Source organism: Rhipicephalus sanguineus, chromosome 8, assembly GCF_013339695.2.
Source record: "Rhipicephalus sanguineus isolate Rsan-2018 chromosome 8, BIME_Rsan_1.4, whole genome shotgun sequence".
Taxonomy (NCBI): Eukaryota; Metazoa; Arthropoda; class Arachnida; order Ixodida; family Ixodidae; genus Rhipicephalus; species Rhipicephalus sanguineus.
Window position 1 is genome coordinate 44868407 of NC_051183.1, and position 24624 is coordinate 44893030.

General features: G+C 48.1%; 1 protein-coding gene across 3 annotated transcripts in view; it reads left to right on the forward strand.

Moving 5' to 3' along the window:
• LOC119401796 (uncharacterized) overlaps window positions 1-20448 on the forward strand; it is a 46794-nt gene extending 26346 nt beyond the window's left edge. For all 3 annotated transcript variants that reach the window (XM_037668772.2, XM_037668771.2, XM_037668774.2), the window contains 5 exons: window positions 3373-3500; window positions 6290-6345; window positions 10958-11072; window positions 11491-11559; window positions 20330-20448. In XM_037668772.2, coding sequence (XP_037524700.1) covers window positions 3373-3500; window positions 6290-6345; window positions 10958-11072; window positions 11491-11559; window positions 20330-20378 — 417 coding nt within the window. In that variant the 3' untranslated portion in view covers window positions 20379-20448. The remainder of the gene's footprint in view (window positions 1-3372; window positions 3501-6289; window positions 6346-10957; window positions 11073-11490; window positions 11560-20329) is intronic.
• Window positions 20449-24624: the final 4176 nt, after the last annotated feature.

Here is a 24624-nt window from a genome sequence, read left to right on the forward strand (position 1 = left end):
CCTGTCAACATGATGATCCCTACTATGGGAGACCCTGCTGCGCTCGACGGACCCGGCCAAGCAGAAGATCGCCACTGACCGGGCCGCCCACGTCATGGAACTGCATGAACTCATGAACGCATAGCGCAGTGGGGTCGTGCGGGGACCCTGGGACGTACGTGCCCAAATCCCTTGGTCAAATAAAGTTTTACCTCTTCCCTACTGTAAGCACATCATAGGATACCTAAGTGGAACGTCTTCTCCGCCTAGTGCCAGACTACGTCATCAGCTAAGGGAGTTCAAGCTGGAAGACAGTATGCCGCATCGCTATACTTACAATACCGATGGGCATCGGTGGGTGCCGCATTAGGAGCCGTTTCTTCTGGCCTGGCCTTTCTATCTTTGTGGCCAAGTATGTCGCTTCTTGCACACTTTGTCAACGCCGGAATAGACCAACTTCAGCTCCTGCTGGCTTCTTACAACCCCTCCTATGTCCCGAGAGACCATTTGTCATTGTCGGAATAGACCTAGTCGGACCACTTCCCTTAACGCCAGCAGGTCCTCCGTGGATCGTGACAGCTGTCGATGATCGCACATGGTACGCAGAGACCACTCCTTTACGCACTAATCCTGCATCAGATGTTGCCGCCTTCTTCTTGGAAGCCATTGTGTTTCGGCGTGGTGCACATCACGTCTTGTTGAGTGATTGCGGCAAGACCTTTTTGTTCATAATTCTTAAAGGAGGGCTAAAAACTTGTGGCACAGTGCATAAGACGTCAGCCTACCACTCTCAAACAAACGTCTTAACAGAGCGATTCCATCGGACACTAACCTACATGATATCGGTGCACTTCAGACCGAAGCAGGATAACTGGGACACATTCTTGGCATTCTTGACGTGTGCGCACAACACAGCTCTCCAACAAACTACCGGATATTCACCTTTCTACCTCGTCTATGGTCGCGCGGCGACATTTACCATCGAAGCCTTTTTTTTATGTATAAACAAAAACCTCTACAACTATACCAGAACATTTCATCTCTGGGCTTGAAGAACGTCGATAACGTACTCGCCTCAAGACAGATGTCAGTCAACAAGAACGCAAGCAGCGTTATGAAAGCTGTCATCGCGACGTCACCTTTCATCCTGGAAATGAAGCACTTCTTTGGACGCCTGTTCGTAGTCTCGGACTCTGTGAGAAGTTTCAATCTCCCTTCCTTGGAACTTATGTTTTTCACGAACAAACATCACCAGTGAACTATCCCGTCAACCCTGTGGAGGTTTCTTCAGATCGTTGTTACCGTGCTTCAGAGATATTTCACATTCCGCGTCTCGAGACGTTCATTCAGGGCATCTTTCCCGCCGGAGTTGCGGCCGGGCCGGCCACTCGCGCGCACGGATAAAATTAGTGTGAGCATCATTTATGCGCTTAATCTTCTCATATGTACATACTCATCATCACCGCTTGAGTTTAGGCTGTGGGGATTATACTGGAGGCAATAAACAAGTCTTGAGGGTTCTAAACGTTGCTTCACAATATATACATATACAAAATGTAAAGATTGCGCTTTGCGCAATGTCTGCCGGCCAGCTGGTTTGCAGAAAATGACACCGCCTCAGTAATGACATCTCCTTGATACAAATGATTTCTTAAATCACTAAATATATTTTAAAAGCAGGGCTTGACTATAACTGATCACCGATAGCTCAGCATTTGTGCTATGAGGTAACGACAGATACCAGTACAAAAAAATTCAGGCAGCTTCGCACTAGTTGTGCCAAGCCTAAGGAAGCGAGCAGTTGGGCGGCCTCTTTTGTTTCTCTTGATTCCTCTCTTTCTTTCTCTTTCTCTCATGCCTCTGTTTTCACCAGTGCAGCTGTTTAAGCTAGCCGCAATTTGTGCGGCCCATCACAAAACTATCATCATCATGAACGGGTATGTGCCACGGAAAGTGGGCGATTCGTACTGCTCGCCACTGGGTAACTAAGAGAAGGCGACAGCTATAGAAAGAGAGAAAAAGTGAGAGAAATAGTGGATAAAAACATAAAAAGACAGAAATACAGAGAAAGATATAGAAAGGGAAAGAAAGTAAAGCACATAAACAGAGAAAGAAGCAGAGAGAGAAACAGATGTGAAGCAGTAGAAAGTTCGAAAGATAAATAAAGAGAGAGAGGCAAAAACAGCAATAAATAAAGGGTCGTTCAATGAGAGATCTGAACGCTCGGTTCTGGAGTTTGTACATCCGTGTCGAGACTAACCTAGCTCAGACCTAGCAACAACCTAGGAGCAACCAGACTAGTACTTAGAATCGTCCTTTTTTCGCTCTTTCAAGCCTTGCGCGACGTAATGCAAGCTTCGCCAATTTTTTATGTGTTTTGTGTCTGTTTATTTCTATTTCTGTATTTCTCTCTTTGTGTAATTCTTTCTATTTCTAGCACTTTCTATCTTTCTTTCCCTTTCTTATATTTCTTTTTCTCTTTCTCTATTTCTTGCTTCTCTTTCTTTCTATCTCTATCTATATTTCTTTTTCTATTTCTTTGATTCTTTCTGTTTCTGACTTTCTTCCCTCTCTTTCTCTCTGTTTCTCTGTATATCTTTCTTTCTGTGTTATGATTTACGTTCCTCCTCCTTTCCCTCCTGCTCACCTTGACATCTCTCCTCCTCACTTACTTTTCCCACCCTCTTGCTAGCCTATACTATACAAAGGCATCCTATCCTAGTGCCTGGAAAGCCGAGTGGTTACGACGCTCACCTTTCGAACCCAATACGTGGGTTCGAATCCCGCCTCGACAAGAATTGCTATCTTTCTCGTTCTTTCGAACTCTGTCTTTCTCTCTCGCTTTCTTTACCCGTTCCCTCGCCCATAACTGTTATTGCATCGCACACAGGACAAATCGGCACACGTGTTCTGGGAGTAAAGCAGAAGATCAATAAGGGGACGTATTCATTCTAAAAAGACAGGGCGTGCAAACACGGACACAAGAAAGAAGGACACCACAAACGCCAGCGTTTTTAGTGTCCTGACTTCTTTCTTGTGTCCGTGTGTGCACGCCCTGTCTTTTTAGAATGAATACGTACCAACTAGCTCAGCTCTCTGTTATTCTAAGAGGACGAAGAGAGCGCGTGGCGATTTATATTGATAATACTTTTCTATTCGCTCTGCGCGGACTAACGGCATCTTAAGCGGCTCCATGTTAATAATGGAAAATGTCACGGCTACTCACAACAACGAAGGTAACAGCGAAGCCACTTTGGCCCACCGATCTCACATACGGTTGTGAGGTGAAACTGATGTTCTCGCTACAGTCGCGACCTTATCATTTGGGAGTAAAACTTGCATCATAGAATGTGCGACGAAACGTGAATCCTCTAAAGAATATTTTTTCCACAGGACGACTCCATTGAAGTTTTCTACAAAGAGTTCAAAGAGCTTAATGCCTCTGGCACACTGGCAAAGTTGATCATGGAAAAACCTAATCAAACTCTGCCACCTACAAATATTGCATTTTACTATACCAAGTGAGTACAAATATTCTCATTGCTGAAAAAGGAGTACATGTAAATAAAAAAAACAATTCTGTAGTTTGTTGTTATGTTCATGTTTCACGTACAAACACTATTGGTATAGGTGTGGTTATAATAATCAATAAACAAACAAATGACCGTAATTGGAGACAAGCGCCATCATTGTAGAGTAAAATGTGACAAATTTTTGTATGCGTAAGCCAAATCACTGAGCTTTAGCAACCTTGCAAAGAAATGGTACACTCTTCCTTGCGTGACATTAAAATTGAAAAGTGCTGCCATCCTTTATTCCAAATTAAAACTTTGCTCAACATCGAGCGAATTAAATCCTCAAGTAGAACAGAAAACATTCGTCTTTGTGGCCAGTATCCGAATGTTTCTAGAAAGACATTTGCACTTATGAAGGAATTATCAGGTATACGTTGTATAAATGCATCTGTGAGGACACTTCAGTGGAGAGCGCGCCTTTAGTAAGTCATATTAACGGGGCTAAAATGCTGCTCAGGAGAGCAGAGGCGTATGGTTCTCAATTGCCCGGAGGGGAGGACGGAGAGACACAACCGGCGTTAACAGGGCCGGATAGTAAAAGCGTGCTAACTGCGCTTTCAGTGGGAAGAACGCAACATAAGTCTGGAATTGTACTGATGTGAATTTGGAAGCATATGAGCGAGCTTCATTGCACTGTTATTCTGCATGTATGCACGAAAATGCAGCCACCAAGTTCTGCTGCTAAGGTATGTGAACCGGAAAGCGAAGCGGGGTTCCTGCGGACTAGCCTGGGGGGTGGTGCCCCCTTTCCCCGTCGTAACTTATGACTCTGAAGTAGAACAGTAGACGTTCGAAGCTAGAAAGAGATGCTGCGGCGCAGCCCTCCCTACTTTTGTTTCAGGGGCTATCACATAAAAAACAGTTCGTGTGTACGACTTCCTCTTTCTCAAGCTGTCAATTTTCAATCCGTGTGGCCAGGTAAGGAAATACGCTACCATCCTTAACTTTGTTGACGTGATATGAACGTATGGTTGCAAGCGAGAGTCAAACTGCCCCTTTACACTTTGAAGGAATAAATTTATTTACGTTTCCGAATGCTACGCCCAGGACTCGTCTCTTTGCGAGAACCAGGATCGCCTCGAAAATATTTTCCAACGTTAATTCTTTAGTTGGCGTTAGTAACATTAAGTGCGAGATCCACTAGCCACAGTCCATAAAAAACTTCCTTAAAGCACACGAAAAACAACACATCCTCTTTGAGTTATGCATATTAACAGCTGCGCTGTTTAAGCTTGAGCTTCGTCTGTCTGCAGTTCGCCTAAAACAACTCGGACGTCTATGCTCCACAGGAATTGGGCAAGCCCAACTACAGTGTACAGGCAAAGGCGTTAAAGGGAAGGCAAAGGCGTTAAAGGCAGAAATCGGAGCAAAGGGCAGTGATGGAGGGCGCTGGAAAAGGAGGTGAGAGCCTTGGGTGGGAGAGAGTAAAGCCTCGTAAGAGGAAGAGTGTTTAGGCAAGGAGACGAGACGGAGGAGGGAGGCGAGCTTTTGGCGAAATCTGTGCCCTTTGAAGTGAGGAGGAGGAACGAAAAGAGGGGGAAAGATGAGAAAGGGCGAAGAGGAGGATACTAAATAAATAAAACGAAATAAATCTGCTTGGCGAGGCGAGATTCTAACCCGGGTACCCACGGTCCTAGGCCAACATCTCAACCACTAGGTTATGCAGGCACGGTAGCAGAGCAAGGATGTATGGGAGCCATATGAAAGATCAAATCAGATCAGATTTCTTTCAGATCAATCAAAGAAAGAAAGCAAAACAGAGAAAGAGAAAGAGAGAGAGGAAGAGGCCCGTACTCCGGTGGTAGACCTTGTTGCCTACGGCTAGATCGCTGGTCGTAGCTGGCTTCGATGTCTTCTCCGCGACGTGGGCTCGGTTCACGTACTGACGGGGGCGTCCGGAAGATGGACGAACAGCACCTCCACCAGATGTCACGTGCTCGTGACATCGACGGAGGCAGCAGTCAGCGCGTCAGAGATGAAACTCTCTATTTGGCCGAACTTGTGGCCGGGAAACTGAAAGTCAAACTACAGCAATACACTGATAGCGGCGAACAGAGCGTCGACCGTCGATCAACTGACAAGCGGTGAAGCGCGTCAGCATTTAAGCATGGGCGGTCGAATATTCCAGCGTTATCGCTGGCTGTCGCGCAAATCCTAGAATAAGCTCGAGTGTGCACGTCTTGCGCGCAATCTTAACGAAACGATCTACAATGATCGCGAAACTTCTCGAAAAATGAGGCGTGGTTCGCGCTGAGCGTTGCTGACAGTCTTTGTGGGCGAAAACCGAATACAGCAAAAGTGATAATAAGAAATGCACGTGGCAATATCATAGCCATGTATAATATAGCATAGGAAGGCGTTAGGAAAGGGAACAGAAGACGGTGAGGAGAGAAAGGAGGAGGGTAGAGGGTAAAACATAGCAGAGCCATGTTTACTACAATATGGCAAAGAGTGGGAGAGGGAAATAAAGGTCACAGAAGAGAAAGGAGGAGAGGAAGCCGACAGCTCCGCTCTTTCGACTGTTTTCGCACCATTTGTGCGCAGATGCCCCAATTTTCTTATCATTCTCGAGGATATAATATTCTCACTGTCATAATTGACTTAAGGGCTAATATTCCAAACTAAGGAAGTTTGCAAGCAATCAAGCAATCACACGAAATGCTTCATATGCAAATCAGTGTGCATTTGCTGTATCATGCCTTGTTTACGATAACATGTGGTCTGTTTCGTTGCAGTGCAACCTTGATGGAGTACGATGGTCGCGGGGATCAAAAGAAGCGCAGTCTACAATGTACGTCCACTGAAATCTGTTTTCACGCCAAGAAGTGCTTTTTGCAAACCTCACAAAAACATCGAAAGCAAGTGTAGAATATATTACACCTAAATTTGCCATACGACGCTCAGTTTAGAGTAACGAAATATTTGTGGCGTAACTGAAACAAGAAAAGCGATAGAGTACAGGATAGGGCGCCAGACCTTCAACTAGTTTACTTTTAGCAAATCACCCACATATATTTAGTTCCAGATACGCGCACCAAGAGAGAGCGCAGCGCAAGCAAAATATCGCATAGCAGAATAAAGGAAAACTATCGCACAGCGCTACCTAAAAGTAAGCATTCACTCTTGTAGAAAGAAATCGAAGGGACACTGACGCCTCATCCCCCTTCTTCTGCGTGTGGTACACGATGGTCGAAGCACTTCACGTGACAACGTTTCCCTGCTTCTTGCTATCAGACGCGCTTCTCTGAAGAGTGGTGCGCAGCCGCACGAAGCGAAATCGAACCACAGGTGTGAACCTACACCATTCGTAATCGATAATATATGCTCCATAAGGCGATCACTAACGCTGCGGCCGGTTTGGCATGTGTAGGACTTGCCCCAGCTCAACGAAATTTGATAAACAACGTCCACCACGCAACGCAGAATTTGCAGGGCGTGCTTCTTTTCGCATGAAAGCTTGGCTTCTTGCGAAGAAATGCCGGCAAGAAGCTTCGAGAGCTTGTTGGGTGCCGAGAAAACTACTGGAACGTCATAGTTCTTTGCAACTTTATTTTTTTTCGAATTGTGGGCAATCTTGTGCATGTAAGGCAGAACCAATGGTATTTTTTTTCTGCACGGCCTCGGGCTGCCTGCGGTATAAGCAATCACATGAAATGCAATCACACGAAATGCTTCATATGCAAATCAGGTATATGTTGAACTTCAGGACCAAAGATTCGCACACACCTTTTAAGGCCGTCGAAGGCAAGCCGGCTGCAGCGAGCCTTGAAACCTGTACGTCAAAACTGTCGTCCATGGTGTGCTCGCACGACTTCGTGACAATGTGTCTCCGGTCTGCGTTGTTTAAGTCGTGCGAGTACCACCATGGAGGACAGTTTTCAGTCACAAATTTCAGGTACAAGGCTACGATAGAAGAGCCCGTTATCACAGGTAACAGAAGCTTTAAAGTTGTTATATTTTCATAAATTTCAGTGAGATATTTCCGTAATTTATTTTTTTATTCCTCTTATGCATGCTGCGTTCAGTGGAGTGAGTAAAAACTTTATTGAACATGTCCGGCGTCATTGAGCGGTGTGGGGATACAAGCACCCCGGCCTAGGTGACGGCCTCGAGTCCTTGGACCCGGGCGGCATCCTGGGGGTGCCGGACGGCCCACAGTTGATCGGCAAGGTCGTGGCTGAGCACAGCCGCCTCCCATCGCGCTTCGCGGTTCGAGACTGCCATGTCTACCGGGTTCGTAGGGGACTGCTGCTCGCGTTAAGTGGAGTATATATTTATTTGAAGGCAAACACCATGTACGGTTGAATTGAATTATTCAAGCAAGCACTAATATCTGCGGCACCAGGGTCATGACATGACAGGTAAATGTAGTCATTTACTCAGGGCGGAAAACTTCTCATTGTCACAACTACTTTGACTACTGGTGAATATTGTCAGTGCAGTGCAAGCTCGTATGCCCCATCCGCCATTGTTCTTACGCTTAGAAAACCTTCAATATTTCTTTCCATATTACTCACTCTTTTACGCCACAAGTTTTAAAGTTTATATAGGTACAGCGAGTGCGCAAGCTGTATATCAGTATATCACAGAAGACATGACCAATCAGTTTAATTATAAAATACATCGCGTGGGAACGAAAGCTATTATGCTAAATGCCTACAGCTGCCGCAAGCGTTCTGTTCTATGTGATATCAGTACTGCTCTACAATCTTCATTATCGTGATGCACAAAGCCAAATCGCTTTGCTGAATTCGACCATGTATGGTACTACAAATATAACGTGGAAACAATATAACAAATTGTAATTTTGACATATTAGGCAAAGAACACCCCAGGCATGCGCGGAAAGCGCGCAGAGTCACAGCGAAAGCTGGAAGAGTGGCATTTCTAGAGTCCGTTGTAAACTCTCTTGGGGCTACTAATAGAAGTACACTAGCAAGGTAACCACTACGCCATAAATCATAATTTTTGTGAAGTTGAGCAGCACCCACAACACCATTATTCGTCCTTCTGCGGTGAAGCGAAGTACCAGCTACACATCTGTAAGGCATTATGTGCACTTTGTTGATGCGACAGCTGATAACGATGAAGAACTGGCTGATAACCATCCTGTATACTCTCAATCAGCTTCCCATTTGGCCAAATATTTTTCTCGCTATTTTCGCGCTTATCAAAACAGCGCGAGAGAACGAATGAAAACACACGGGCAGTCTTTTCATTTCTTCGTAGATAATATGAGTGGGTATGAATTCATAATGATGAATCTATACCAACTCGCCCAATTGTCCGTCCTACTCCCGATCTCTTTCTCTCAATGTCTCCGGGTCCAGAAATTGTTTGACATGGAGACTTTGCTCTGTGAAGCACGCGGCGAGCGTGAATTTGGCACGTCTTCATGTGACCTAAAAGAGAAAAGAGAAAGAGCAGCAATTACACAGTGCGCTCATGATGATACGCGCGTGCATGCTAAACACTTACCACGACAAAGTTTCATTTCCCCCAAATATTGAGCATATAATAATCTCCAGTCACAGAACTGCTATCACATTTACTCAGGCCAGCAGAACACCAATGTTCCCTTATATGAAGGACACCAAACAGCAAAAATGGTCCTTTTTATAGCATTTCTAATTGAAAAAGCTTGATTACTCAGTAACGACTGTCACTAGGCCGCGTAATGTAACATAAACCAGAGCCTTACAAAAATCCCTCGATTCAATAGAAAACGCTAAATCCTTGAAATAGACAGAAGATCCCTAGATTGAGGGATAAAGCCCTAGGGTTGCCATCACTGACTGTTACTCCAGCGTCCATTATAAACGCCTTTACAAGTGGTGGATAGTGCTACTCTCTAACTTATGCCCGAACTTCGATCCCGTACCATCCACTCAATCATGTCTCAAGACGCATCTCAACAGACGTCCCAGCAGAAGCCTCCTGCCCCATCCGTCGCGTGCTCTGGTCCGCCTGGCCACAAGGACCCTGCTGTCTTCGATGACACAGACGACAACGACGTGCAGTACTGGCTGTCGACGTACGAACAAACAAGCGTTCTGCACAACTGAGAAGATGTCGCGAAGCTGTGCCACGTCCTCATTTACCTCGCTGGCGTGGCCAGCCTCCGGTACGCCAACCACGAGACAGAAATATCGATATGGACCGCATTCAAGGCGTCAGTATTTGCCGTGCTTGGTCGCCTAGCCGTGCGCAAGATGCGAAGAATCGTGCTTGCGGGAACGAGCTCAGGAGCCGGGCAAATCATTCACTAGCTATATTGAAGACGTCGCGGATTTGTGTAAGCGAGCTGCTCTGAGTTCGTGAATCGAGCCGTTGGTTGAAATATCAGTCGGCTCATACGCCAGCATCCGATAAATGCCTTTACAATATAAACCCCCTTTATCAATGTACCTCAGTACTTCTCGCTCAATGACGGCTTTGGTTCTATTTTGTTCCCTTACTTTTCTTATCGCAGAAACGGTAGATTCTGCTAAAAAGAGGACATCACTACTGTATTGCTGATCTATTTGCTGTTTTGTAGGCCGAAGGTTCTCATATTTATTATAATTATTACCTTCTCTGCAGTGCCCCTACTGTTTATTTATTTAACTCTATTATACCTAAAAATGGTACTTATGGCAATCGCACCACCGTCACAACCTGATGCGCTACGTGACATACCAACAGAATATGCCATAACGTAGAAAAAAAATTATATAACTGCTGCAGCACCTGCTTTCCATTCCATTGAAATATTGAATGTGACGATGTGACAGCAGTGAGGATCAGAAGTAAATCGACGTATATGACACCCCCTGTCAAAACACGAGAAAGTGAAGAGGTGAGACCCAATTTAACACTACAACGACCCTTTGTCACAAGTTTATTCAAATGGGTAGGAACAGGAAAACAATGTATTTGAGTACGGCAGGGCGAGCAGCCTATCGCGACATCAGTTTTGGCTTAGATTCAGCCTTAGATGCAACACTTAGATGCAGCCGATAAAGATAACCGATAATTAGTCGTAGAGTGTGAGGCGTGCAAATGTGGCATATACGTTATTCAAGAAACTAGCATGAAATGATTCTTGGTTCATTATTTCTGCATACCCAAGTATTTACTTACAAAGAATCAAACACATCTTCCTGTCATGCTCCATGTTCTCAAGTAAAATGGCTGCACAGAGTTGTCGCGGTTTCATTGCAACTGTTCAGGCAATTTCAGTGTTGCTGCCTAAGGATGCCGCGGCTCATAACAGAAACCTCCAATCTTTCTTATTAAGCGCAAGCTTAGGCAGCAAGTTCTAAAACGGTGTTACTTTTTTTAAATATTTTTAATAACACATGCGCATCGAGAAAGTAACTTGTTTGAAAACTCATTTATACTATTATTCCCATTCCTTTCAGACCTAGCGACAATGAATACTTTTTGTACTTGGCACCCATCTGCCGCGGTTGTAAGTGTCACATATGAGTATCTCATGAGGGATTTTATGCTCACGATCTACGCATTATTCGACATGTAAGTATACGTTTATTCCTATTCTCTTCGGGAAATATGACGGTGACAAAACTTCTGGAGTTGAATCCAACAACCGAAACATAGTGTGATAAATTTGTGATTATTATTTATGCTAATTCGTTAAGAAATATTGCCCTATACGAGTTAGCTCAGGACTGCATACATGTTCAGGTCCAAAAACAACCTAAAAATCTAACACGCTAACATACGAGTTTAAGCTTGTGAAGATGCGTGTGACAGCGTACAGAAATCGTGACATAAAATTAAGTTACTGCTATTAGGATACTCCGTATCGCGTAGAATAACACCGATGACCACCTCCCTTTGAAATATAGATTTGTTAATGTTAACTTCTGGATAAGTAGCTTCAGAACAATTTCTTTGGTAAACTGTTAATGTTTGCGCATTCATTTCACAGCTTCGGCATTATCTTCAACTCTGGAGGAGTTCATCCATCACAAAAGCAAAAGCTAAAGGAACAACTCCTGTAAGTAAAGATGTCCCCGTCATCTTCAAGTGCTCATGCTCTGCTTTCTTTTTAAAATTCTACAGGGCGTGCTTTCAAACACCTTACCGGATATTCAGCATTCCTAAATGGAGGCAGTGTAGTCTATAAAAAATTACGGGAGATCTAACGTGCTCGTCCGAAATTTATAAACAGCAAAGCTTCCCTTCCCGGCATATAGGAGTCATTCTTGCTCGGCGGCTCGAACTGTCAGGTTTTGTCGTGTTTGCATATTGTCACGTGGTCGTGACGTCGACGAAGACAGCAGTCAGCGTTTGCAGGATGAAACTGTTTATTTGGCCGAACTTGTGGCCGGAAAATGAGAACTCGAACTACAGCAATACACGCTGTACAAAGATAGCGGCGAACAGGGCGTCGTCCGTCGATCAACTGACAAGCGGTGAAGCGCGTCGGCATTTAAACATGTGCCGTCGAATATTCCAGCGTTATCGCTGGCTGTCCTGCAAATTCTAGAATAAGCTCGAGTGTGCGCGTCTTGCGCGCAATCTTAACAAAACGATCTACAATGATCGCGAAGGGTCTCGAACAATGAGGCGCGGTTCGCGCTGAGCGTTGCCGACAGTCTTTGTGGCCGAAAACCGAATACAGCAAAAGTGATAAAGAAACGCACGTGGCAATGCCCCCCTCTGAAAAAGCATCGTCCCGATGCTTTAAACAGAACAGGCCAATGCATGCAACAATAAATAACAAGAATAAAGCAACAAAGTAATATAAACAATAAGCACAAGAAAGAAAGCACAATAATAAAGCAAAATGACAGTCCTCAGATTCGCTAACGTGCGTAATATGGTTTGAGGCGCACGACATGGACGACTTCAGGTCGTGCACGGCGCCGCTGAGAGTTCGTAATGCCGTCAGGGACAACCTCGTAGTCGAGTGCGCCGAGGCGTCGAAGTACCCTGTACGGTCCGAAGTATCGTCGAAGAAGCTTCTCACTGAGTCCCCGTCGGCGTATTGGCGTCCATACCCATACACGGTCACCGGGTTGGTATTCCATGTGGCGTCGTCGAAGGTTGTAGCGGCGGCTGTCACTCGTCTGCTGGTTCTTGATCCGTAGGCGGGCGAGCTGTCGTGCTTCTTCGGCGCGCTGTAAGTAAGCGGCGGCGTCGAGATTGTCTTCGTCGGTGACGTTGGGTAGCATGGCGTCGAGCGTCGTCGCCGGGCTTCTTCCGTAGACCAACTTGTACGGCGTCATCTGCGTCGTTTCTTGGACGGCCGTGTTGTAAGCGAAGGTCACGTACGGAAGGACGGCGTCCCACGTCTTGTGCTCAACGTCGACGTACATGGCCAGCATGTCGGCGATGGTCTTATTTAGACGCTCTGTGAGGCCATTGGTCTGTGGGTGGTAGGCGGTGGTGCGGCGGTGGCTCGTCTCGCTGTACTTGAAGATCGCCTGAGTTAGTTCCGCAGTAAAGGCGGTACCTCTGTCTGTTATGAGGACCTCTGGGGCGCCATGACGCAAGACGATGTGCTCCACGAAGAACTTGGCTACCTCGGCGGCACTGCCTTTGGGCAAGGCCTTTGTCTCGGCGTAACGGGTGAGGTAGTCAGTTGCTACGACGATCCACTTGTTGCCGGAAGTCGACGTCGGGAACGGCCCCAGTAGGTCCATCCCGATTTGCTGGAACGGCCGGTGAGGTGGTTCGATTGGCTGCAGAAGTCCCGCTGGCCTAGTCAGCGGTGTCTTCCGTCGCTGGCAATCTCGGCAAGTCTTAACGTAGTGGGCGACGTCGGCAGCAAGGCGTGGCCAGTAGTATTTTTCCTGTATCCTCGCGAGCGTGCGGGAAAAGCCGAGGTGGCCAGCCGTCGGGTCGTCATGCAAGGCCTGCAGAACCTCTGGTCGCAGTGCCGAAGGAACAACGATGAGGTAGTCGGCCCGGGCCGGAGAGAAGTTCTTCTTTACGAGGACGTCGTTTTTCAAGAGAAATGACGCCAATCCCCGCCTGAATACTTTTGGAATAACGGCGGTCCTGCCCTTGAGGTATTCCACAAGGCCCCTGAGTTCCGGGTCGGCTTGCTGTCGTTCAGCGAAGTCGTCGGCACTTATGGTTCCCAAGAAGCAGTCACCATCGTGGTCGTCCTGCGGCGGTGCGTCGACGGGGGCACGAGACAAGCAGTCGGCGTCGGAGTGTTTTCTTCCGGACTTGTAAACGACGGTAATGTCGAATTCTTGAAGTCTTAGGCTCCACCGCGCGAGGCGACCTGAAGGGCCCTTCAAGTTGGCTAGCCAACACAAGGCGTGGTGGTCGCTCACAACTTTGAAGGGTCGGCCGTAGATGTAGGGGCGAAACTTCGATGTAGCCCAGATGATGGCCAGGCACTCCTTTTCTGTTGTGGAATAGTTGATTTCTGCCTTTGATAGCGACCGGCTAGCATAACTGATGACCCTTTCCAATCCGTCGGTCTTCTGCACAAGGACGGCGCCGAGTCCTACGCTGCTTGCGTCGGTGTGGATTTCCGTATCGGCGTGCTCGTCGAAATGCGCAAGTATCGGAGGCGTCTGCAGGCGTCGTTTCAATTCTTGAAATGCCTGGACTTGCGACGTTTCCCACCTGAATTCGACGTCGGCCTTCGTGAGTTGCGTCAGTGGCTCGGCGATCCGTGAAAATTCCTTGACGAAACGTCTGTAATAGGCGCACAAGCCGAGAAAACGGCGTACGGCCTTCTTGTCGGTGGGCGTCGGGAAGTCAGCGATGGCAGCTGTTTTCCGCGGGTCCGGGCGAACACCATCCTTGCTGATCACATGACCCAAGAACAAGAGCTCCTCGTACGCGAAGCGGCACTTTTCAGGCTTCAAAGTGAGTCCGGAGGTCTTGATTGCTTGAAGTACAGCCTCAAGGCGCCGAAGGTGTTCGTCGAAGTTTGAGGAAAACACAACGACGTCGTCCAAGTACACGAGACATGTCTGCCACTTCAAGCCGGCCAGTACTGTATCCATAACCCGTTGAAAATTCGCAGGTGCCGAGCAAAGACCAAAAGGCATGACCTTGAACTCAAACAGGCCGTCTGGCGTTATAAAGGCAGTCTTTTCTCGGTCTCTCTCGTCGACTTCTATTTGCCAGTAACCGGTCTTGAGGTCCATCGACGAAAAGTACTTCGCGTTGTGTAATCGATCCAGGGTGTCGTCTATCCGGGGAAGGGGATACACGTCCTTCTTCGTGACTTTGTTCAGGCGACGATAATCGACGCAAAAACGGAGAGTCCCATCCTTCTTCTTCACTAGCACCACGGGGGATGCCCACGGACTCTTCGACGGCTGGATGATGTCGTCGCGTAGCATTTCGTCCACCTGTTTCTTCACGGCCTCCCGTTCCCGTGTCGAAACCCGGTAGGGACTCTGACGGAGTGGTCGAGCATTTTCTTCTGTTATAATGCGGTGCTTAGTAAGGGGCGTTTGTCGGACCCGCGATGACGACGAGAAACAGTCCTTGTTTTTCTGCAGAAGGCATCGAAGCTGTTGCTGTTGGCGAGCGGGAAGACTTGGGTTTACGTCGAAGGGTGGCTCAGGTGTTGGGGTAGTCGTCGTAGCTTCGTCATGGTCTGAAAAGGCAAACGCATCGCTGACGGCCAAGATTTCTTCGATGTATGCAATCGTCGTGCCCCTGCTCAGGTGTCTGTATTCTTGGCTGAAGTTCGTTAGCATCACGCTTCCTTTTCCTTCATGCAACCGAGCAATGCCCCTTGCAACGCAAATGTCGCGGTCTAGTAGCAAACGCTGATCGCTCTCGATGACACCTTCGATGTCTTCAGCTTTTTCGGTGCTGACGGGAATTATAATGCTGGAGCGAGGCGGGATGGTAACTTGATCCTCGAGCACGTTCAGGGCATGGTGACATGGATTCGTATCCGGCGGTGTCGTTTTGTCCGACGATAGGGTTATCGACTTGGTTCTTAAGTCAATGACGGCGCCATGATGGTTTAAGAAATCCATGCCAAGTATGACGTCCCTGGAGCAGTGTTGCAAGATTACGAAACTCGCAGGATACGTGCGATTATTGATTGTAACTCTTGCTGTGCAGACTCCAGACGCCGTTATTAGATGGCCTCCAGCGGTACGGATTTCGGGGCCTTCCCAAGCAGTCTTAACTTTCTTCAACTTCGTGGCGAAAGGCCCACTGATGACGCAATAGTCGGCTCCAGTGTCGACGAGAGCGGTGACGTTGTGGCCGTCAATGAGAACGTCGAGGTCGTTAGTTCGTCGTCTTGCGTTGCAATTGGGTCGCGGCGTCGGGTCACGGCTGCGTCGGTTTGTTCCGCTGCTTCGACGTGGCGTCGTCAGTTCTTCCTCAGGCCGTGAAGTTTCGACGTCAGGGCTTCGTTCGTCTTGCGGCGTGTTCTTTAGATTTCGTTGCGGCGTCGTCGTCGGCGGCGGAGGATCTTCGGTAGTTCGTCGTACAGCAACCGCACCTCCATCGGTTGCTGCCCTTAGTTTTCCGGATACGGGCTAGGTGACCGGCCCCGGTTTGGGCCAGTGTACTGCCGGCGGTGCGGAGACATGTAGCGGCCGGGCGACGGCGAGCGGGAAGGTCGTCGTTCTTGCCAGTGTGTTCCGGTGAGGTAGTCGTCGATGTCCCGAGGCCGTTCGCCTGGCTGCGGGCGCGGCGCGTTGACGGCGAATCCTCGAAGCCCCATCTGTCGGTACTGGCAGCGGCGGTATGTGTGGCCGGCTTCCCCGCAATGATAGCAGAGCGGTCGGTTGTCAGGGGCACGCCAAACGTCGGTCTTTCGAGGGGCGCATGGTTGTCCTGTCGGCGGGCGGTATGGCGTCGGTGGTGGTGGCGGCGGTGCCTGACGTCGGAACTGCTGCGGCGGCGCGGCGTCTTGACGCGGGCGAGGAGGGGCGGCGTTGCGTCGGGCTGCAGCAGCATAACTCATGGCTTGCGGCTGAGGCAGTGGCGGTTCAAGGTTGCCCAGGGACTGCTGGATTTCTGATCGAACGACATCTGCGATCAAGTCCACTTGAGGCTGCGCCGAAGGTAAGAGCTTGCGAAGCTCCTCCCGCACGATCGCTCTGATCGTTTCACGCAGGTCGTCGGAGCCGAGGGCATGAACAGCTGGGCTGTCTTGAATCAATCGGCGATTATATTGACTTTTACGCATTTCCAGCGTCTTCTCAATCGTGGTTGCCTCTGAGACGAATTCTTGGACCGTCGAGGGTGGGTTCCGTATCAGCCCAGCGAAGAGCTCTTGCCTTACCCCTCGCATGAGGAAGCGGACTTTCTTGTCCTCGGGCATGGCAGCGTCAGCGTGGCGAAACAGTCGGGTCATTTCCTCTGCGAAGATGGCCACGCTTTCGTTTGGTAGTTGCACCCGTGTCTCCAGCAAGGCTGCGGCCCTTTCTTTTCTGACGACGCTTGCAAACGTCTGCAGGAAAGCGCTCCGAAAGGCGTCCCAAGTTCGAAGAGTGGACTCCCGGTTCTCGAACCAGGTCCTTGCTGCGTCTTCAAGGTAAAAGTAAACGTGCCGCAGCTTGTCCTCGGAGTCCCAGTTGTTAAATTTTGAGACCCTTTCGAAAGTCTCGAGCCAGGTGTCCGGGTCTTCGAATGACGACCCGCGGAAGGTTGGCGGCTCCTTCGGCTGCCGGAGTAGGATCGGCGCAGGCTGCACGGGGTCGGTCATCGTCGCTGCGGTGGGTGTTGGGACCTTGGGCTGCCTGGTTTGTTCGGGAAGGAGCCCGTGCTCTGGCTGCAGTCCCTTCTGCCTGCGGCTTGTTCGACGATCCGGGTTTTCTTTGCTGTCGTCCTCCTCGCGGCTTGGGCTTGGGTCAGCGCTTCGCGGGGGCGTCCGGATCATGGAAGAAGCAGCACCTCCACCAGATGTCACGTGGTCGTGACGTCGACGAAGACAGCAGTCAGCGTTTGCAGGATGAAACTGTTTATTTGGCCGAACTTGTGGCCGGAAAATGAGAACTCGAACTACAGCAATACACGCTGTACAAAGATAGCGGCGAACAGGGCGTCGTCCGTCGATCAACTGACAAGCGGTGAAGCGCGTCGGCATTTAAACATGTGCCGTCGAATATTCCAGCGTTATCGCTGGCTGTCCTGCAAATTCTAGAATAAGCTCGAGTGTGCGCGTCTTGCGCGCAATCTTAACAAAACGATCTACAATGATCGCGAAGGGTCTCGAACAATGAGGCGCGGTTCGCGCTGAGCGTTGCCGACAGTCTTTGTGGCCGAAAACCGAATACAGCAAAAGTGATAAAGAAACGCACGTGGCAATATACTATCACGCGCCTTTGCGAGCAAGTCACCTTGTTTGTGTTCGCAAAGCCAAGCTAGGAACCAGCACCATTTGTTTGGGGTGTCCATACTTGCGTTTCAGGCGTAGATATGAGCACCCATGTGGCTTCCGACTCCCGGCAGCCGAAACCATGCGCAACGCGGCACCACATCCTCCAGGTGAATATATTGCGTGTCAGCTCGGCCGATATACCGCTGTTGTGATCCGCCGCACTCTCCATCAGTGGTCAGCGTCCCACCTGTGCATTCGCAGGTTGGCTTTTTCCCATTCGCCTAGGGCAGTTGCGGGCGATCCCTGACCAATTCCTGCGGTTGGTTGCGATCGGCCTAAAACCTATACGGTGGCGTCAGCAACGAAAGATTCGCTTTAAAGACCGTAGCAGACGCAATTTAACGACAAATGTCGTTAAAAGAAGGCGAAACGCATCGATTGTGAGCATTAATACTCACAATTCATGTGTTCCGCTTTTTTGCGAGTGAATGGTTTATTTTTGAATGTGTGCTTCAACATTCAATTCATTAACGAATCAGCGAGACTTCGTCAGAGTCGCAAAAACGTCACGAGCTTCTGAACTCGCCGGCTTGCAAAGAGGCAATACTCTAGGAAATCAGCACTTTTGTTTAAAACATGCCAGTTGTAACAATTTGTGCCCATGCTTCCGTGCGAGACATTCTTAAACACGTTCTGTACTACCTGACGAGGCATGCACCTGCGGCGTAGTGGTTATACCATTAGGCTTCCGCACTAGAGCCACCAGGTTAAGTCACTCTCTCTCAGAACATTTTTGACTTTTTCGTGTATATTAAGGTTACGGCGGATGCCTAAGATGTCTCATGAGAAGCGAAAAGTGACCGTCGGCGTCAACACGAAGGATTCAAAATCAATACGTGATCACTCAGTATTCCATCCTAGTTATTGCGTGATTACAGATTACGTCATAGTTACGTCATCTGTGATGACAGCACGACGTTTAGAAAATCAATACGATCGACTGAGAAGATAATGAAGACGATAAAGAGCAATAACAAAAAGAACATGGATTTATTTTTGGGGTCGTCCTAAGCGAATGCCTAAGGTACCCTATGACTTATCTTATGCACAGTAGTGAGCAACTGAGCTGGAAGACTTAGATTACGTTTCAAAATACATGCGACTAAACGCAGTTCACAAGTGTATAGTTGTTCATTAATGCAATTCATTACGTCACATGAATGCAATTCATTGCGATTACATTACATTAATGTCATTTGCGTTGCATGAATCCAATCCAAAGGTGCAATTCATTACAGTGTACTACGAGCGCGAAGACACCAGGACGAGAGGGAAGACGACATCCAGCGCAGTGTGTCGTCCTCTCTCTCGTCCTGATGTCTTCGCGCCGGTAGTACACTGTCATGAACAACCAACAAGCCCAAGCCACCCTTGTGAAATCAATTGATTACGTCACATTCACATCCGTGCATTACAAGCAGTCTTTGATGTTTTCGTTCAATGTGTTTGAGGAGAGGTTGCTACCTAGGTATGGATCCGGCTAATTCTACGTAATAATTTGCATCATGACGCTGTCAATAACCATGAGCAATGTTTAACAGCAAGATGTTTATTAAACACGAATTCGTTGTACCGTCTGGTTTCGCTCAAGATTTTACATATACAATGCGCTCACGTGCGCACGCATGCGCGCATGTCTGTATTGTCAACCGCCGTCAGCTCTTTTATACGCCGGTAGGTCAGTGACTGCGTGGTAGCTGAAGAATTGCTAATCACGTTTAGTATCGTGCGAGTGTTTAATGTAGAGGGCCTATAGAAATATAGACGTCGCTTCAAGTCAGTCGAAGTTCGCCTGCCACTGCACTTACGAATTTCACCCGCCATGGTATCTCAGAACTCAATGTGTCGCGTAGCTAAGCTGGAGAACCAGCGCCGTAGCCAGGAATTTTTTTTCGGGGAAGGGGGTGGGGGAGAAGGGCCATGCGAATAACCTTGACTGCTTGAGAAAAACACTTATTTCTATTATTTATTTTTGGTAGAAACACCTACTTGACCAAAATTTGGGGGGGGGCGGGGCCCTAGCCCCCCCCCCCCCTGGCTATACGGGCCTGTAGAGAAGGCATGGTCTATTCTGTCTAGGGACGAGCGTACTTGGATAGGGGCGAAATGCGAAAAAACAAGCACCTGTTTACTGAGTTATACCTGCGCGGAAAAGAACTCCGGGTAATCAAAATTAATCTGCACTCCTGGCCTACGAAGCACATCTTAATTATATAGTTGTTCAGGTACATAAAAGTTCGTCATTCTTATTACGGTAAAAATGGTATTGTTGCAAACCTTTAGCTCCACTTTAGAATGAGCAGGCGTGCACTTTGGTGACGAGTATGCGGAATGTGTTGCTAAGCGCTGCAGTACTTGCTGTGCACCATAAAACATCCATGACTACCTGCAGCAGGAAAATGGTCAACGCCTTCATTTCTGCTTTCTTTTCTTTCAGGAACTGCACTGCGACGTCTGAAGGCCTACTTTCTGCACAAGCAATATAATATGCAAGCGGGAAACTTAAGTCCAAAGTTAAATAAAGAGTGCCGAAAATTATTTGTCGGCTCAAGTATAGCTGGGGTCCAACATTTATATTCCCCCCAAATGTTGGGCGAAGTACGTAATATCATAGTCTTATGGGAACAATGTTCATATAAAATAGCAATGCCGGACAGCATCATATATCTTACCCAGGTTCATCAGAAAACTTACAATGCAAGCCCAAAGCGCTTCATATTCTTTTCCGCATTGTTTCGTCTCATCAACAACATCTTTAATTTGCCATTCACTTGCGGCATGTTGTAGCAGGCGTCATTATATGGCTGTGATAAGCACACTGTAGGGGCTTTGACAATACTGTCTTTGGTGCGAGACTGTAATGTCTGAAAAGTCCAATCATTTTGTAGCGATTCTAAATCAGCCAGGCTGTTTTAAGTTGTGGCTGTATGCCACATGGTATTGCGTTGTAGCACAAATAACCCCATTTATTTGCATACTGTCTTTTTTTCACGACAAAACTAACATATCGGCCAATCCCGGTGCTATATAGCCTTACAACAAGTGAAACATTCAGCTGATCCCAGGCGTTGTGGGAATCGGTTTCATGGCTTTGAGCCAAGCGTTACGAGGTAGATCGACGTGTTTTTGTATGTATAGTACCTATGTGCACATCGTGGGCTTACCAGGCACGTCGACAACACCGGCATTTAAAGGGTAACTTATGGTTAGACGAAACTTGAGCCCTCACGTTCGGGTACATACGTCAGTATTGTCGAAATGAAGTCCACTTTATGGTCCATTCATGCTAATATCACGCGTAACTTTCGTTAATGTATTCCACTGTGGTCGAGCAATGCTTCAATGCAGCTTGTTGAGTCCGGTAGGAGCAAAATGTAATGTTTATTAGACTGCTATAAAAGTGGAGCCAACACTGGAACCACAGACGCTAATCTGATATGACGCCTGTATCGCAGGAGTACACATGCAGTGTTTATTGCTTTCCTGCAAAATTAGATAGCCATCACCCCAACCACAATTGACGTTGCACCGACATTACGTCTGCATAGGCTGTTTTTTCAAACGGTTTACAGACCTGGTGTGGCTCTGCGGTAGAATACCTGAGTGCCACGCAGAATGCTTGGGTTCGATTCCTGCTGGGATCCTGGTTTTCATTCTTCAATTCGTCGGGTCAACGCTGCTTATGTCGCTTTTTCTTTAAACTCTCTCATTTCAATTAACAATGTCTGTTCTCATCATTTCTGAGTCGATATAAACTGTCAATCACCTGTGGCGCATACCCATACACCGTGGCCCGGGGTAAACGGGTATGTGCCACACGTGTCTGGAGGAAAGGGTTCGACGACGTACGCGAGAGGCGTTTCACGTTATTCATGTCATGACCCGACAGTCATATTCGTCAAGTCCTCTTACCCTCCCATTCCATTCTCGGCCTACACCAAGTTAAGGAGGCGATCATGAGAGCACCCAGACGTAGGCGGCTAGATAGATAGATAGATAGATAGATAGAAACTCTCAAAGTGCCAAAGGTTCCCTAAGAAATGCCTCGCATTTAATAATAACTGTGTGTGTGTGTGGGGGGGGGGGGGGGCTTAGTCACAAAACCACGATATGATTATGAAAGACGCCCTAGCGGAGGGCTGTCACTATTTCGACCATCTGGGGTTCTTTAACGTGCACATAAATCTAAGCACACGGGCCCCTACCATTTCGCCTCCATCGAAATGCCGCCGCCGCGGCCGGGATTCGACCCTGCGACCTTCGTGTCAGCAATCAAGCACCATAACCGCTGGACAAACGCTCGGGTCTCTCAAATTAGTCGTCTTCCTTCCCGCTTTGACTTCATTGATGTCAACAACCTAATGAAGAGCCTTTCAAACGTATCGGGTGCGCTGCACTTTTAAGTGCGGAGCACTTTAGTGCCCGGGCTGTCGTAAGCTGTGATCGTATGCTGTCGTCGTTGGTTAGCGTAACGCAGGCGAAGTGTGGCTATCTGAGCGCGCACTCGCGCCAAATAGAAGCCTTCTTCTTCTTGTTCTTCGGGCGCCTTAATGATGATATTAGCGCACGCAAAACCACGTATAGGCTTCCCAAGCAACGCTTAGCGGCGCTGCTGCTCTTGACAGGCAGCGCCATCTCTGGCAGAAAAAGAGAAACTGGGGTGTTAGCAGCGCGCGTTTTCCCTTCTCTCCACAGCGTTGCCGCTCGCTTTGCACGTGCAGAGCTCTCGCGGTGCACTTGCGCCGCCTCACAATGTACCGCTTGCAGTGCGGCTACAAAATGATTTTCAAGCTTGACTGGCACTTCCGAAAAGCGAACTTGATAAAATGAGAAAGGCTCGTCAATCACGTTAACGGTGAAGAGCAGACGATCGACGACAACGACGCCCGACTCAAAGCGAAATGCATTTCCCAAGTCGCGATTACACCGTGTAGGACGTATACCTCGAGGTAAGTCTCATTCTGTCATGTTAAAGATGAATAATGGTCCACATGCACTCCGAAATGAAGCCGTACACGCTATCGATGTTCTGCGGCGTGGACTACGAATCATATGATTGTTGTTTTGATATGGCATGCTTACAGTAGCAGCCGTGTACTTTCGTGAACAAACGTTTGCGGCGTGCGAAAAAAAGATTATACGGCCATGGCGCTGCTTCCTGAGAAGGTTATAGTCAAGTCCTCCGTGCCGCTGGAGAATCACCCGCCGATTAAGACGCGAGGCAGCTAGCTGAGCTTTAACCACTGTGAAGCAAGATGAACTGCTCGCCTCGTTTTTTCGGCTCTCGCGTCATGCTTGCAGTCTCTTTTTATGATATCGACTTAACAGGCGTATAAAACCTGCTGCGTGAACGCGGCTAGAAAATCGTACAAAGTCAGAAGGTGGTTACTTCAAGGTTGCAATTGCAAAGCATGTATTAAGTGCCAGTTATATTTAGCGGCTTAAATATATATCACCCTAATAAAGTGACAAAAACAAAGCAAACCTGCAGAACGATGTCAAAGCTTGCTGCAAATGCACAGACGTCCGTTCCGGCATGATAAAGCAGCCTTCCCGACGCGTGAAATGCAGGCGCCGAACTTCTGACGATGTGCCGAGTTCAGTTGAATTCAACCAACCGCGCAATGCTAACGGTATAACGCGAATGTGAACGTTCAACAACGACTGGTAGGTCTCACGAACACGGGGAATCAAAACACAAAGTTGCTTCACCTACAAACGTAACTGGACTTTAACAATACGAGAAGACAGCGAGTAATCATTAATGTAGTCGCTGCGTGCATGCGCCGCGTTACTTACCGATTCAGGTAGTCGGAACGAACGAAAGCGATTAACTCGGACAGCCAAAATAGAAGGCGAGACAGCGCTGTCAGCTATCTACGCTTGCCGCCTTTATTTCTCGCACGACACGCCCGGGAAACGATTCAGTTTAACACGTGAATCGCGTGGCTTGGTGTTGTCTGCACTGTTGTGGCTGGCCGCTAAACCGCAATGCTTCGGACCACGCTTGCGCTTCCGCAGGGTCGCTTCTGCCATCGCTGAAATGCGCAGCTTCGCACAGCAAGCCTCTCGGTTCAACGTACCCAGCTGACGGCCCCCCAGTTACCCGCACCGAAAGAAGAACGCGTGCGCACGTGCGCTACCGCTACTACCGCTACCGTGAAAGGGGCTGAGTCGGCCGCGCCGAAGGTTCAGAGCTTTCCGACAGAGCCGCAGCGCGGCTGGCGCGGCGCTGTCGTCGCGCCGCGAACTTGAGCTTGGGTTCCCTATAGCATAGGCAACTGTAGCATATCTAGCACGCGCTCGCGCCAAAGAGAAATCTCCTTTCTCTTCTTCTTCGAGCGCAGGCAAAACCACGTATAAAAATTGAAAAAGAAGAAGCAAGCGAGAAATAGAAAGAGAGGGAAAGAAATGAAAAATATAGAAAGAAAGATATATAATGAAATAGAAATGAAGTGGATAAAACGCAAAAAACTGCAAAAGAGAACAAGAAAGAAGGAGAGGAGGAAAAAGAAAATCGAAGAGAAACGAAGAAGGCGGCCCAGCTCCGCACGTCCCTCAGGCTTGGCACCCCAAGTGCGAAGGTGCCTTAATTTTTCTGGTGTCCGTGCCCTGAACATTGCTACCCCTACTTTATCCATATCATCCATTCCAATCTGGCTTATAGCTGCTATGGTTTACACAACCGGCAAAAAAGCTACCATGCACACTTTAGCCTCCTTTCTCTCCCAC